Source organism: Pristiophorus japonicus, chromosome 6, assembly GCF_044704955.1.
Source record: "Pristiophorus japonicus isolate sPriJap1 chromosome 6, sPriJap1.hap1, whole genome shotgun sequence".
In the NCBI taxonomy this organism is placed as follows: Eukaryota; Metazoa; Chordata; class Chondrichthyes; family Pristiophoridae; genus Pristiophorus; species Pristiophorus japonicus.
The window spans coordinates 255,953,879-255,969,875 of record NC_091982.1 but is presented as its reverse complement, the minus strand read 5'-3'; the positions used below and the strand labels follow the sequence as shown (position 1 = coordinate 255,969,875).

The 15,997-nt window shown below is 43.5% G+C and overlaps 1 protein-coding gene across 1 annotated transcript in view; it reads left to right on the top strand.

Annotated features, from left to right (window-relative positions):
* Positions 1-4,200: 4,200 nt before the first annotated feature.
* The window catches only part of LOC139265468 (transmembrane protein 255B), a 113,322-nt gene continuing 101,525 nt past the window's right edge, over positions 4,201-15,997 (top strand). The window contains exons 1-2 of the mRNA XM_070882485.1: positions 4,201-4,252; positions 10,760-10,902. Of these exons, the coding sequence (XP_070738586.1) occupies positions 4,201-4,252; positions 10,760-10,902 (195 nt within the window). The remainder of the gene's footprint in view (positions 4,253-10,759; positions 10,903-15,997) is intronic.

Here is a 15,997-nt window from a genome sequence, read left to right as displayed (position 1 = left end):
AGAATGCTAAAAGGCTGCAGGGTGACTTGAACAAGTTGGGTGAGTGGGCAATTGCGTGGCAGATGCAGTATAATGTGGATAAATGTGAGGTTATCCACTTTGGTGGCAAAAACACGAAGGCAGAATATTATCTGAATGGTGGCAGATTAGGAAAAGGACAGGTGCAGCGAGACCTGGGTGTCATGATACATCAATCATTGAAAGTTGGCATGCAGGTACAGCAGGCGGTGAAGAAGGCCAATGGTATGTTGGCCTTCATAGCTAGGGGATTTGAGTATAGGAGCAGGGAGGTCTTACTGCAGTTGTACAGGGCCTTAGTGAGGCCTCACCTGGAATATTATGTTCAGTTTTGGTTTCCTAATCAGAGGAAGGACATTCTTGCTATTGAGGGAGTGCAGCGAAGGTTCACCAGATTGATTCCTGGGATGGCAGGACTGACATATGCGGAGAGACTGGATCGATTGGGCCTGTATTCACTGGAGTTTAGAAGGATGAGAGGGGATTTCATAGAAATATATAAAATTCTGACGGGACTGGACATCTTAGATGCAGGAAGAATGTTCCCGATGTTGGGGAAGTCCAGAACCAGGGGACATAGTCTGAGGATAAGGGGTAAGCCATTTAGGACTGAGATGAGGAGAAACTTCTTCACTCAGAGAGTTGTTAACCTATGGAATTCCCTACCGCAGAGAGTTGTTGATGCCAGTTCATTGGATATATTCAAGAGGAAGTTAGATATGCCCCTTACGGCTAAAGGAATCAAGGGATATGGAGAGAAAGCAGGAAAGGGGTACTGAGGTGAATGATCAGCCATGATCTTATTGAATGGTAGTGCATTGAAGGGCTGAATGGCCTACTCCTGCACCTATTTTCTATGTTTCTAGGCAGCTGAAGGCATGATAGCCAATTGTGGAGCATTTAAAATTGGGGATGTTCAAAAGATCAAAATAGGTAGAGCGCAGAGATCTCGGGGAATCATAGGGCTGGAGGACATTAGATAAGTTCCAAGAAGCACCATGCTATCTATTGTCAACTATTCCACCTTACGTGTCATGCTTGCCTATCCTTCCATCTACTGCTACCATAATAAATAGTGGATAAACTTCAAAAGACATTTTATTGGATAAAATTAATATTTACCTCGATAGCCATGGGTTAATTAAGGATAGAATGCATGGATTTAGAAAAGCAAGCTGTGTCTGACAAATTTAATAGCGTTTTTGATAAAATAGTGGGGTGCGTTGATAAAGGAAATACAGGGAATGTTGTGTATGGATTTTCAAAAGGTGCTGCACAGGAGGGTTCTTGATAAAATTAAGGCACATTGTATTAAAGGGAGTGTGATTGCATAGGTAGGAAATTGGTTATAGGGCAGAAAGCAGAGAGTAGTGGTGAATAGATTTTTTTTGGAGTATAGGGATATAAACTGTGGTGTCCCCAGAGGCTAACCTCGGGACTATTGCTCTTCTCAATAAATAAATGATCTGGACTTGGTTCTAGGATGTGCAATGTTAAAATTTGCAGATGATCCTAAAATAATAGAGAGCATGATTAATTGTGAAGATGACTGTAAACAACATTAGAAGGACATAGACAGGCTAAGATAATACATCTCGGCAAGAAAGATAAAGACATATACACTAAATAGAGAGGAGTACAAACCTTTAAAAATGGAAGGACAAGTTGATAAACCTGTTAAAAATAGCATTTGGGATCCTAGGTTTTACAAATAGGGATGTGAAGTACAAAAGCAAAGAGACAATGAAAAACCCTGTACACATTTTTTGATTAGGCAGAGTTGGAGTATTATGCCCAGTTTTTGGTGCTTTACTTTAGGAAGGATGTCAAGGCAATGGAGAGGGTACAGAAAGTAATTATTAATATGTTAGCAGGGATTTAGTTATAAGGAGAGACTAGAGACATTTAGGCCTTTTTTCATCAGAACAAAATATGGACTGCAGCTGTTCAAGAAGGAGGCCCACCACCTACCTGCTCTAGTGCAACTAGGAATGGGCAATAAATGCCGGCTCTAGTGCAGCCCACACCCCGAGCTGATTCATCAATTACCTTCCCTTCGTTATAAGGTTAGAAGTGAGGCTTGCTCACTGATGATGACAGTATTCAGCTCCATTGGCAATTCCTCCGATAATGAAGCGGTCCATGCCCGCATGCAACAAGATCTGGACAACATCCAGGCTTGGGTTGATAAGTGGCAAGTAACATTCGCACCACACAAGTGCCAGGCAATGGCCATCTCCAACAAGAGACAGCCTAAGAGAGAGTACGTTTGTCACTTTAATTGCATTATTACCACCACCATTAATATCCTAGGGGGTCAGCATTGACCAGAAACTCAACTGGACCAGCCACTGGACTACTAGATCAGGTGAGAGGCTGGGTATTCTGCAGCAAGTCAGGAGTGTGATGGATGAAGCTGCAGTAATACTCAAGAAGCTCGGCAGCACCCAGGACAAAGCTGTCCGCTTGATTGGCACCCCATCCACAAGCTTAAACATCCTCTCCCTCCACCACCAGTGGACTGTGGCTGCAGTTTGTTCTACCAACAAGATGCACTGCAGCAACTCATCAAGGTGTCTTTGGCAGCATATCCCAAACCCGCGACCTCCACCACCTAGAAGGACAAGAGCAGCAGGCGCATGGGAATACCATCACCTGGAAGTTCCCCCTCCAAGTTACACACCAGCTTGACTTGGAGGTATATTGCTGTTCCTTCATAATAGTTGGATGTAAATCTTGGAACTCCCTCCCTAGCCACACTGTGGGAGTATTTTTGTCACGTAAGCTGTAGTGATTTCAGAGGAATACCCACCTTCTCAACCAGGGATGAGCAAATAAATCCCAGCCTTGCCAGTGATCCCCACATCCTGGGAATGAATATGTAGATTTAAAAATAAATAAATAAACGCATTTGCTATTAGTCTTATTCAACTAATAATTTGTTTGAACATGCAGTGCTTGACATTCTGTGCAGGCTGATTTGGAGAGTGGCGATGGGAAGAATGTGGCTGGATACTTTTACATTGAGCGATCATACCAACAAAAATATCAACAGTGGGGATTTATTTGGAAGATTTGACTACTTTTACGTTTTAAATGAGTAACTATACCAACGGGTGTCAATAGAAGAACGATCCGCCCTTGCAAACATGCTTTGTAGTTACATACTTTGCAGGTGTCAGAGCAATATCAAAATACTGCAGGAAATGCTGGAAACACTCAGCAAGTCAGACATCTGCGGAGAGTGAAACAGAGTTAACGTTTCAGGTCGATAACCTTTCATCAGAACCTATAGTAATATCTAACCAGTCTGTATTAAAACTGATTAAATGTTTTCCAACATATTTGTATATTTCAGAAAGCAAATGGCTAGACAGTACTGAAACTCGCTCTGTGTGTGTCCCTCTAATCCTCCTTTGTACTAGTTCCAGTAAATTGAGAAAACTATTATGCGCTAAATCTATCGCACGCGGACCCCAGTCTACATACAGCAATCTTACTTTAAAAAGTTGACGAGGATTCGTACCGTTCTTTGCTCGATGCAGTAAGCTTACGGTTGCAAAATGAAAATAATTTGTATTTTCGAATAAAATCACTTGTCAGATTTCTAAAAGAGCGGATGTATGTATATACGGGATCGAATCCTATACCCCCAGTCCTTCTATATCAGTGGTGTGCTGTTTAAAATTGTTTCCAAAAAATCACATTCCCCAATGGGGTTTGTTTTTGTCTTCCAACCAACACCAACCCAATAGTGATCTCTCGGCTCACCACAATTAAAGCTGGCTAACAGTTTACCGCGGGCAGCAGAGGTTTAACGAATCCTCTCCATTCACGGGGATATCGCCAGTGTCTGGGCGCTTGTGCAATGTGCTGTGGGAGGAAGGTAGGGCGCTGAAGTGCTACTCAAAAGTCACTGTTGGCGAGAGTGCGCGCTTCGAGGCGCTGTGGGCTTGTCTGCTGAGTGGATACCAGCTCAAGCCCATCTCCCAAGCAGCCCAGTGTGCGCCAGTCTGTGCGTGTGGAGCCCAGGACATCAAACGGGGACCCGCAAGCCAGTGAGGGACAGACATTCATTCATCCCAGGAGGAATCGGCCATCTCGCCCAACACCTGGTGATTGCACAACGGTAACTTCACAATCCGACAGCCTCTCTTACCCATCCCAGCCTAACAATAAGACATGCAGCGTACTCCAGGGCAAATTCGACCCCACCTTGGATTCGAACTTTTCGGTGAGTTCATAATTGCGTCACTACGAATGTCGCTGAATTAAATTAATTCTTTTTCAAATGCAGGTCAATTCTTTCGTTGCAGCAGCTATTCGAGTCCTGCGAGCCCCAATCGAGGGGAATGCGAAACGGCGCTTTCTATGTGTTGCCAAATTACAAAACCCTACATTAACTAACCGTAAGACAGTCATCAGTCAATGCACGGGAGAATCTATTCGCGCCGTGTCCTGCCGGGGTGAGCGCAGTGATGCGTTATGAAGACGTGTCCAGTTTTTAACCAGAGCAGTTCCCCCTGCATTCGAACCAAAAGTTCAGGCAATGGGCAAACTGTTTAGAAATCGAAGACAGCATCGAAACTAAACTCACTCGGTCGCTCGTAGGATTTTAAAAAAAAACTATACTTAATCGCTTCCCCCCCCCCTCCTCCCACCCAAAAACAACAAATCCCAGGAAATGCGAATTTCTTGACTAAACGCTTTATACATATTTAAATTATTATTAATCCCGTTGCATTCGGTTTTCTTTAAATGCCATTTAATTACTTTTCATTATCGTTTTGTTTGCACGTTTAAGACCAGTTGTATTCGTTTGGAAGGGCAGCATGTATTGGAAAGGTTTAAAAGTAATTCGCATTAATCTTTTGCAGAGCATATAAATTTCGATGGACGATACGCAATTTTGTACAAAATCTTCGCTGATCACGTTAGTTTGTGTTTAATCGTTACATTGTATTTCCCCCACAATGTTACACACACACACACGAGGTCACCGGATACTTTACCAGGATCAGGTATATTTTTACTGAAAGTGCATTACGACTTTATCCTCTCAAAGAAACTGTTGCACACGGCAAACTGCCGAGAGTGAAATTTGCAAATGCTTTCAAATCGCACGATACGAGTTGTTGTGCGGTTTGTATTTCGTTTATCAAACTATTTAGAGGCTATAAAGACAGAAAATGCTGGAAATACTCAGGTCAGGCAGCACCTGTGGAGAGAGCAACAGAGTTAGCGTTGCAGGTCGACGGCCCTTCGTCAGAACTGGAAGAAGACAGAGGTGTAATAGGTTTTTAAGCAAGTGTAGGGAACGAGGAGAGGGGAGGAAATAATAAAAGGGAAAGTCTGATAGGGTGGAAGGCAGAAGAGATTGAGACAAAAGGGATGATGGTGCAAGGCAAAAGGAGACGGGAACGGGACACGTTAAGAAACAAAAGATGAGTCTAGATAGGGTGTAAATGGGGATGGCAGAATCAGCAACAGCTACCAGAGGAAAGAGAAAAAAATAGGGTCAGAGGTTATGGTTTGAAATTGTTGAACTCGATGTTGAGTCCGGAAGGCTGTAAAGTGCCCAAACGAAAAATGAGGTGCTGTTCCTCGAGCTTGCATTGAGCTTCATTGGAACAGTGTAGGAGACCGAGGACGGAGAGATCAGAGTGGGAGTGGAGTGGTCTGTAAGCGTAACTCTGAGCTTCCGGTCGCCTGTCACTTTAATTCTCCACTCCATTCCCTCTTTACAGACACATTTCAGAATTAAATAGGTGGACAACATACTGCTTTCTACTATTTAAGTTCTCCATTGAGCTGAACTTTAGTGCTGCTTCACAGTAAATGACTGTTACCCCAGGCTGGGCAATTAGTCATCTCTCTTCTACATTCCACTGAAGCTGAATTTTTTAAGGTACTTCAATTTGATAAAACTGTTGGAGTATAACTAATTGTATTTGCCCCAAACCATGCTGAAAATACAGTGTCAGTCCTGGGCTATGTAGTGAGGGAGAATTTAAGCAAAGATCCTAATTCCAGCTGCTCTCCAATGAAGTGGGCTCAGCTATGTTGTCAAGAGCCACATAAATAATAATTACAAAAGGTTGGGTGAAGTACCAGAGCATGACAGGAATCTAATCGTACCCCAATAAAGAGCCAACTCTTTCAGGAATGGGGAACAAATAGGTGAGGGAAACAAAAAAGGCCAATTCAAATTTCATTATGGATCTAAACACTTAAGACTGCATTTAAATGAATACGTGAATATGTTTCAAGCCTATAATTTAAATATAATGTTTTCAATACTTTTACTTTACAAAGGAACATATTGCAGATCAGAGAGAAACATAACAGAGCCTCATTATTTTCTACACTATAATTAAATTGCAGCTACAATTACTCACCACAGGCGATTCCTGAGAGTTAGACTGCAATGGTAATGAATATCATTACCTATGTATTTAAATAAGTTTAAAAAAAGACTTAATATACATCTAAAGAAGTTCCAATGAAATGAACATCCAAAAAGGTGGCAGACATAAAACCAAAGTGTTTGTACATGAACTGTTTTGTGTAATTATTTTGCAGAAACCATGCGATTAATACCATTTCTCAAAATTGTTTAATGTGAATTTGTAAATATTCTGTGATTAAGTATAAAAGATGCTTATTCAAAAATGTAGAGCAAATTAATTTAAATTAAAAGGAAGACATATATAGAAATGTGTTTTAAGCAATGCAATGTACTATTTCCCAAATTAAATTTGTTGCAGGACTCTTTACAGTATAGGATAATTATATTTAGGCATAAGAAAATTAATACTTTTGTAGCCAAATGATCTACCGAATTAAAACAGCAATAATAAATGTATTTTTTTGCATTCTAGTGTGAGAGTGACAGATTTTTGTAAACACCACATAGGAAAATGCTGAGGCAGAGAATATCAGTGCTGTTTTTAAGGGTAATGTCAGTGTGTCATCGGGGCAAGAAAGTTTTGTGTGTAGGAAAATGGGGTAGGAACCATTTTGGCCAGTTTTCCATTGCGAAATCAAGCCCTCCAGATGCATTGTGCTTTTTAACTGTTCCCGCAATCTGCCTGCGATGGTCCAAGTGAACTTATGCAAATATATCATGAGGAGCATCAGTGGCACTGCAGCTGTCTCTGAGTTTCATTCCCCAGGCATGCACGGTGACTTCGACTGAGAATTATAAGGTCCAGCTGTTGCCAGATTCAGCTGAGACAGGAGAGAGAAGTTTCTCAGCGTGAAGAGCGGGTGTTTCACTAGTGATTTCTGCAGCTGCAAACCATTCTTTGCAGCGTTTTCTTTTATGTTGCCATTCTGCTTATACAGATCTGGACTTGCTTCTCACTGCTTCTGACAGGGTGTGACCAACAACAGATTGTCACCCCCTCTCAGCCACAGTGAGGGCTTTTCAGCATGAGATACGGCATTCCCTTCTCGAGGGTTACTAGGGATGGGCAGTAAATGCTGGCCTTGCCAGTGACGCCCATATTCCATGAATGAATAAAAAAACATTTATTGATTGTTTATGACAACATGCAAAGGATCTGACACATTCATATCGCTTTGGATTCATCCTTCGAAATTCAGCCCTCCGTGACCTCTTCAGGAATAAAATCAGGTCAGTGGATAGCTTCTGGGTAACAACAGTTACCCCCTGCTCCCATGGATAATGACCACTGAATAGCAGCAGAAGACCACTACACGGAGGCAAGTTTGGTCATCAAGTGGATCGTAAAGGGACATTTTTGCTGCAGGGTGAGAGGGCTTCTGCTCCAGATCATAGAATGACACCACACAGAAGGAGGCCTTCTTAACTGGTCCTGCCATCTTCAAAGATTGGTGAACGTACAGCCCCAGGTCTCTGTTCCTGCACCCCCTTTAAAATTGTACCATTTCACTTATTTTGCCTCTCGTTCTTCGTACCAAAATGAATCACTTCACACTTCTCTGCGTTAAATGTCATCTGCCGTGTGCCTGCCCATTTCATCAGTGTCAGCTGTGGCTCAGTGGGGAGCAACTCGCCTCTGAGTCGGAAGATCGTGTGTTCAAGTGCCACTCCGGAACTTCAACACATAAATCTAGGCTGACACTCCATTGCAGTGCTGAGGGAGTGCTGCACTGCCAGAGGTGCCGTCTTTCAGATGAGACGTTAAACTGAGGCCCCGTCTGCCCTCTTACGTGGATGCAAATGATCCCATGGCACTATTTCGAAGAAGAGCAGGGCAGTTATCCCCTGTGTCCAGGCCAATAGTTATCCCTCAATCAACATAACAAAAACAGATTATCTGGTCATTATCACATTGCTGTTTGTGGGAGTTGGCTGCGCGCAAGTTGGCTGCCGCGTTTCCCACATTACAGTGGTGACTACACTCCAAAAGTACTTCATTGTCTGTAAAGTGCTTTGAGACATCTGATGGTCGTGGAAGCTACTATATAAATCCAAGTCTTTCTTTCTTTCCTTTCCTTCTCCTCCTGAAGTCTGTTACTATCCTCCTCACTGTTTGCAATATTTCTGAGTTTCGTATCATCTGCAAACTTTTAAATTATGTCTTGTATACCCAAGTCATTAATATATATCAAAAAGAGCAATGATCCTAATATCGACGCCCGGGGGACACCACTGTATACTTCCCTGAAGTCTGCAAAAAAATGTTCACCACTACTCTCTGTTTTCTGTCCCTTAGCCAATTGCATATCCATGCAGCCACAGTTGCTTTAATCCCATGGGCTTCAATTTTGCTAACAAGTGTCATGAATAGTTTGAACTATTTTTTAAAACTTTTTTAACAAAAGGTCAGCGACTTGCGACGTTAACTCTGTCTCTCTCTCCAGAGGTCGTGCCTGACCTGCTGAGTATTTCCAGCATTTTATGTTTTTATGTCGTGAATAGTTGTAGCCCGCTGTGCCCAGCGTAACATTGCCACACAGAAAGAGCTGGACTTTAACATTGCTGGTGTGATGGTCCCAGCTTCGTTGGAACCGGAACTGTGTGGATGACAACATTGTAATGACCAACTCCAGCCATCACTATTCCACTGGTCCCTGGATTTGTGTCTCCACTGATCTGTGGGAAGGCTGGATTAATGAGCATAGGCTTCATTTCAATATTGTGACCATTTCAGGACCTGTTTATAAAATTTGTGAAGACTAGATGGAGCTTGCATGGCAGAAGCTCCAACCTGTTTTTCAGGATATAGCAGCCTAACCAGCAGTCTTTAAAAGGACCAAAGGAGGTCGCTAAAGAAACCATGAGAGAAGTTTTTTTATACTTACCTCATTGTGGAGCCAGGAGGACCAGGCATGCTTTTCCTGCCTCCATATTAATTCTGCAGTCCGCTCTACTGGCTTGCCGTGGCCTCCTTTCTGTTCACCTCCCTTCCCCCAAGACTTACCTTCGGGCCACTGCTGATAAGGCAAACAGTTCAAATTTGTCACACAGAGCATTGCTTGGGATGAGCATTGGCAACTCACCCCAATTTTGTCAGTGAGACCCAAGGCCCAATTTCTGTTGAGTTCGGGCACACGCTGGATGCGTGGCATCAGTTATGTGGTCGAAATTAGGACATAATGAATTTTCAGTCCATTGTACCCTTACTATTTTTAAGTATTGTACCCTTAGTGCTTTTCTGCACTTTACTGATTCTATGTATTATTCAACCTGTAACTTAATCTGTTAGTTTCCGCCTGTATGCATTGGTCTAACGGCATGGTATTTTCTACCTTTTGAAACAGTCACAAGGAATGTGGTGGGCATCGCACATGATCTTCAATCAGCATATTACTTTTATTTTCTTGGGACTTAAATGAAGTGCAGCGTTCTGAGCAGTTTTTTTCTACATCCCTCTCCACACAAATGTCTTCTTCTGGAAGGCAGCTGACACGGTAGGACCATACCCCTGCAGTGAGTCAACGCCTCCAGAGGAGAGGAGAGGAGAGGAGAGGAGAGGGGAGGGGAGGGGAGGAGAGGAGAGGAGAGGAGAGGGGAGGGAGGAAAAATAGTAAGAAAGGAATTCTGGTTGAGCTACATATAACCTCCTATATTGTATACCAGTTGTTAGAGGTTGTGCAAAATGTTCTGGCAATATCTTATAATCGTCCTAATTAGAATACATCCATATATGGTAAAACATGCAGATAAGACTCATGGGTCTCATCTGTATAGCTTTATTTTATTGAAGATATTTACATTTTCTGACATGATAATGGATCAGTACTGCCTATGAAATGAACAATGAAAAGGTGTCTAATTCTGTGTGTAAGCTTTCTGATAAACTAACAATTTCCCCTTGAATTGCACTGTGATTATCACTAGAACTATAATTAAATATTCCTGTTAACCAGCTTCTCTTGCACTTCCTTTTCCCCAAAATATTTGGGATTATGCACTGCAATATACAAGTGGATTGTACCAATTTTAGATGATAACAGACCATTTTAAAATATGAAAGTTGAAACAACATTTTGTCATTCATTTTACATTGACAGTTGTCAAATTAGTAGAATGAGTAATGCCATTCTCTGGAATGTAAGAAAACACCAAAATATTTCACAACCCTGTTATTTAAATATGTTCTAATTGGACAGCTTGCAACTGTTAGCAGCCACTTACAAGTTTACTTCCTGAATGAAATCTGACATGAAACGGCAAATTAACTTCTTCCGTTTAAGATTGACAAACAAGTTGTATGGCTTAAAATGACTGGCATTTTCCTTTTTTCAGAGTTACTGATGAAAAGAAAGAAAAGAGCTGTGTGGCTTTCAAGTGTTCTGCTACTTCTGTCACTTCTAATCACAGCTGTTGGTATTTTCACCGCAACAAGAACAGAGAATATCAGCATTATCGGCTATGCATCTGGAATAATTGTAAGTGCAAATGAGAATATCCTGCGAATGGACAAATGTAATAGTCACCGTCCCCATATAAACACACTCTCTCCGAGAACATAGGTGATACCAAAATGCAGTTTGAAGCATTTCTAATGATACATTTTTGTACTATGTCGCTAGTCCTCCCCCAGGTTACCTCTCCACTCCTCAGATCCAAGTTCTCATCGGTTGGGAAGGTAGTGAGATCCAACCAGTGGCAGTGATGATCCCCACTGATACAAAAAATACCAAGATCCAGATACAGATGTATTTTATAAGGGATTGGATATGAAGTTTATAGAGGCACAACATCTGAAATCCGGCAAACTTGGGACTGAATCCGTGCCGGATTTAGGGTTTTGCCGGATTTCGGATCTCGCTGTTGGCGCTCCTCGCCGCCCGCTGATCCTTTGCTCCTTGCCGCCTGCCAATTCCCTTCGCTCCTCGCTGCCCTCCGATTCCTGCCACTCCTCTGCTTCTCGCTGCCCGCCGATTCTCACCACCCGCAGCCCCCCGGCACGGCATTTTTTACCGATCTCCACGTCCCTCGCCACCCGATGTTGGCATCTTGGCCGCCACAAAAATGTCCGATATTTGGACAATTCCGGTTTCTGGAATTCCGGATTCGGGACATTGTACCTGTACGCTGCTCTTTCTCACTCTGCTGCATATTCAGCACAAGGAGGCAGCTCGAATGAAAAATCTAGTTGCGGCCATGTTTTAAAATTATGTTTCAAGTTGAGTACAATGTTCCAGATTTGCAGCAACCGAGTGGACCCAGATTCTCATTTGTTTATACAATAGTTTCTTATTTTTTTCTCCTTTTTAGATGACCCATTGTACCTTTTTTTATATCCTTTACCCGGGAGGCTGGAAAGATCTATGGCTGCCATCATAATTATGGCTGTAAATATGCTTTTGTGGAGCAGTTTGGGGTCTAAAATAATTGAATTTAAGCTGACTTTGAGCTCATTAACATGTTTCATATATTCTAATTAAAGCTAGCCCCATTACAAACCTACGTAACAGATACTGTTCGATTCAGCTGGATGCTCTACAGCTCTGTGCGTTGTTGATCATTGTGTTCAGTCTTGTCTGCTACATATTCTATTCAGCTCAATTTCTTCTACAATCCTACAATCTGAAATTGTTGATGCAAAATAAAAATATTGATGTTAACTTAACTTTTCCAGACATAACCTGTAAACTGTAAATGACACTGGCAATCAGATTCTCTCTGATTGTAAACAGAATGATGCCACATAAGTTCATATTTAATTTTCCAACTTTCTCTTAAAATTGTCCTTGATAGGTTTTCAAAATGGGTATCAACTTCTTGGTTGTGAATGAATGAGCCTGTGTTGAAACTGATGTTGTTTAAAGTCTTGGCGGTACAATGCGATGGAGGTGGTGGCATGCTGGAGTGATTCTCTAGAGTCTTTATATAAATCATCTTCTTTCTTAGGCATTCCCTCGGGGTCAAGGATGACATGCTTCTACGCTAAAAACGAGTTTTCAGGTGACTGATGAGACCAATGCGGGACCTACAGTCCCTGTCACAGGTGGGGCAGACGGTGGTTGAAGGGACGAGTGGGTGGGGTACTTGGGTTGTCGAGCGCTCCTTCCGCTGTTTGCGCTTGGCCTCTGCTTGCTCCCAGCGAAGAGCCTCAAGGTGTTCGACACATTCCCGGATGCTTCTCCTCCACTTTGAGTGATCTTGCGCCAGGGATTTTCAGATGTCGGTGGGGATGGTGCACTTTTTCAAGGAGGCATTGAGGGTATCCTTAAAGCGTTTCCTGGGGTTTGCTTGCTATGTCAGAGCTCCGAGTAGAGTGCTTGTTTTGAGAGTCTAGCATTGGGTATGTGGACAATGTGGCCCGCCCACCGGAGCTGGTCGAGTGTGGTCAATGCCGCGATGCTGGGGATGTTGACCTGAACAAGAACTTTGATGCACCTATCCTGCCAATGAATTTGCAGGGTTTTGCGGAGGCAGCGTTGGTGGTACTTGTCCAGTGCTTTGAGGTGCCTACTGTACATAGTCCATGTCTCTGAAGCATATAGGAGGGTGGGTATCACTACTGCTCTGTAGACCATGAGCTTGGTGCCGGGTTTGAGATCCTAGTCTTTGAACATTCTTTTCCTCAGGCAGCCGAAGGCTGCACTGGCACACTGAAGGCGGTGTTGGACTTTGTCATCGATGTCTGCCTTTGCAGATCGTAGGCTCCCAAGGTATGGGAAGTGGTCCACATTGTCCAAGGTCTCGTCGTGGATCTTGATAACTGGGGAGCAGCACTGTATGGCGAGGGCAGGTTGGTAGAGGACATTTGTCTTACAGATGTTTAATGGGAGGCCCAGACTCTCGTTCGCTTCAGTGAAGGTGTCAACGATGGTTTGGAGTTCGGACTCCGAGTGTGCACAGACGCAAGTGTCATCTGCATATTATAATTCAATGACAGAGGTTGGAACAACCTTGGATCTGGACTGGAAGCGTCAGATGTAAACAATTTTCTGCTTGTCCTGTAGATTAACTCCACTCCAGTGGGGAGGGTGAGATGAAGCATTGCAGTGAGGAAGATTGAGAAGAGCGTTGGTGCAATGACACAGCCTTGCTTGACCCCGGTCTGCACTTGTATTGGGTAATATTGGATAGTTAAAGGCACATTCTGATTCATAGGGTGCAAGAGCTCACTTACAGAAATGATCTTTGGCATGGAATGCAAGGAAAATAGTTGAGGTAAATGTCCCAGAAAACTTAATACTGGTTGAACCTCTCTTATCCGAGGCTCCCTTACCCGCCACCACACCTCGTCCAGAACCATTCCCAGATGGCGCATGTGCAGAACACAGCCGGTCAAAATCCTTCCTCCGAGATAAGAGTGTTATCACTCGGCCAAGCTAAGTTAATTGCTTCAAACACCAACACAACTGGAATTTTAAAAAACTAATGTGGTTTTCCCCACTGCATCGGTTGGTAAGTGCACAACATGGAGTAAGTATAGACCAGGGAGGTTCCAGGGTTAGTCCCTTTTCTGTGCACAGTTAGCTGATCCCGCTGGAGCCACTCGGACCGCCGACCTCCTCTCCCCCACCCCCCCCCCCCGACCTTGGGAAAACTTCCTCGCCGCCTCCCCCCCTCGGGCCACCGCCCCCCCCCCCTCCTCCCCCCCACGACCTCAGACGAACTCCTCCCCCCGCCCCGCCACTACCACTCGCCACCTCCCCCCCTCGGGCCACCAACCTCCTCCCCGTTCCCCCCCCTCGCCACCTCCCCCCTCGGGACGATGACCTTTCCATATCCGGCAAAATCCCTCATTCGGCACAAGCCAGGTCCCGAAGGTGGTGGATAAGCGAGGTTCAACCTGTAGTTAACGTTATTTTGACAGGCCTGGTAAATACTATTAATATCTGGAAATCAATTACTTTTTTAAACTTTTAAAGCTATTTTTACTGACATTTTTCCCTCATGGAATCCCATATCTTCATCCATTTTATTCAGGGAGTTTGCTGAGTGATGCACGATAAAATATTCCCCATGGAGCACGTCAAGTCCTTGTCACCAGTAGCAATAGAATTGGTCCATTTAGAAACTCATATTGGGCCAACTTTTGGCTTTTCAGTTTCTGCTTATTATTTACAGAATTAAAAAGAGTATTGGGGACTCTGCAGAGAAGGTTAACACACAGAAAACTAAATGGAAGTAATTTTTGGCCAAGTGCTTATGAATAATGCAAATAATTCATAGTGTTATATTCTTCAGTGGCATTATATAATCTTGGCTTAAAATTAGTTCCAAATGTTGTCCTGTAACCCCCTTCCAAAACCCAATATGTGTCAGATCAGAGGTTTGTCCTGTCTCAGATCATAAGCCAATGTTTAAAAGGAATTTGTACATATGCCAGTTTTTAACTGTTTAAAATTGGGTTCTGTGATAATTTTCTGGAAAACAAATCTGAGGGATTGTGGAGGCTGGAGGGGAATATGTATGTTGCTTTCAAAAGCAAATGAGTCATCTATATGTATGTTGATTTTTGAAGGTCAAGACAAAATAATTTGATTTGTATTATCTAATAAATGGTGCCAGATGTTCTGTCCATTCAAATGGTAGAAATAATTATGATTGACCACCAGGCTATGATCGAGCTGTACTTATACTCTTTGGTATTAATTTGCAAATGTTTCAGGCATTTAAAGGCCATTTTCTTTGATGTCTGACTCAATATGGACTCACAGTTCAGCTTAGTCCTGAAGGTGAGTCATTTGGTGGAGTCCGGTATCTAAGAAATTGCCCTGCTACTTTTGAAACCTTTTGCAGTGGACCAACTTTGATAATTGTGAGCAATATCTGACTATCTTACATTTGTCCCAGCCTGGAACAAAGAGATGAGAGAGACACTGAGATTGGAGCCCTGTGTTTGACAGCTCTCTTATCCCTGTCCCACTATATGGATCAGAGGCAATGGAAAGTCTTTGGATATGGAAGTTGAACCAGAGGGTCATTATGACTTTCCATGAATGAGTGGGGGGCTAGGTCCTATGTGCCTAGCCAAGAGTAGCGGGAGAGGGGGTGGGGCCGGTGAGGGGTGGGGGTGGGGGGGGGGGGGCGGGGGGGCGCGGGGGGGCATTTGCATTTTGGGGTAGGGATGTCTCTGCACCCATCAAGGGAAGGATCCTGACACCACACCCCAACCTGGGAGTACAAGCTGACCTGAGCAGATTGACCTCATGAGCCTGTGTTGTCAATCTATCTAGGAGGGTTCCAGCCAATAACTGGACTGAGTTACTAGTTTACAGCGGTGTCACAAGACTATTGCCCCCTGTCATCTGCTCAGCACTGTAACGCAACCCTGGCCAGAGACTGTGGTCACCTTGGCCTTCAATCGGTTCAGTCAATGGACTTTCACCATGCCTTCCAGTCCTCTCATTGAAGCAACCTTCACCAGCAGGCAGAGAGTGAGACCAGCTATCGCACAGACGCTTCTCTCTCTATAATCCACTCTATGTGGAGATTTCTCAGTTGACACACAATGTGGATATCTTGCAGCACCGCTAGATCTGTGGTTTGGCCAAGTGGTGAGAGGTGTAGGATGTTACT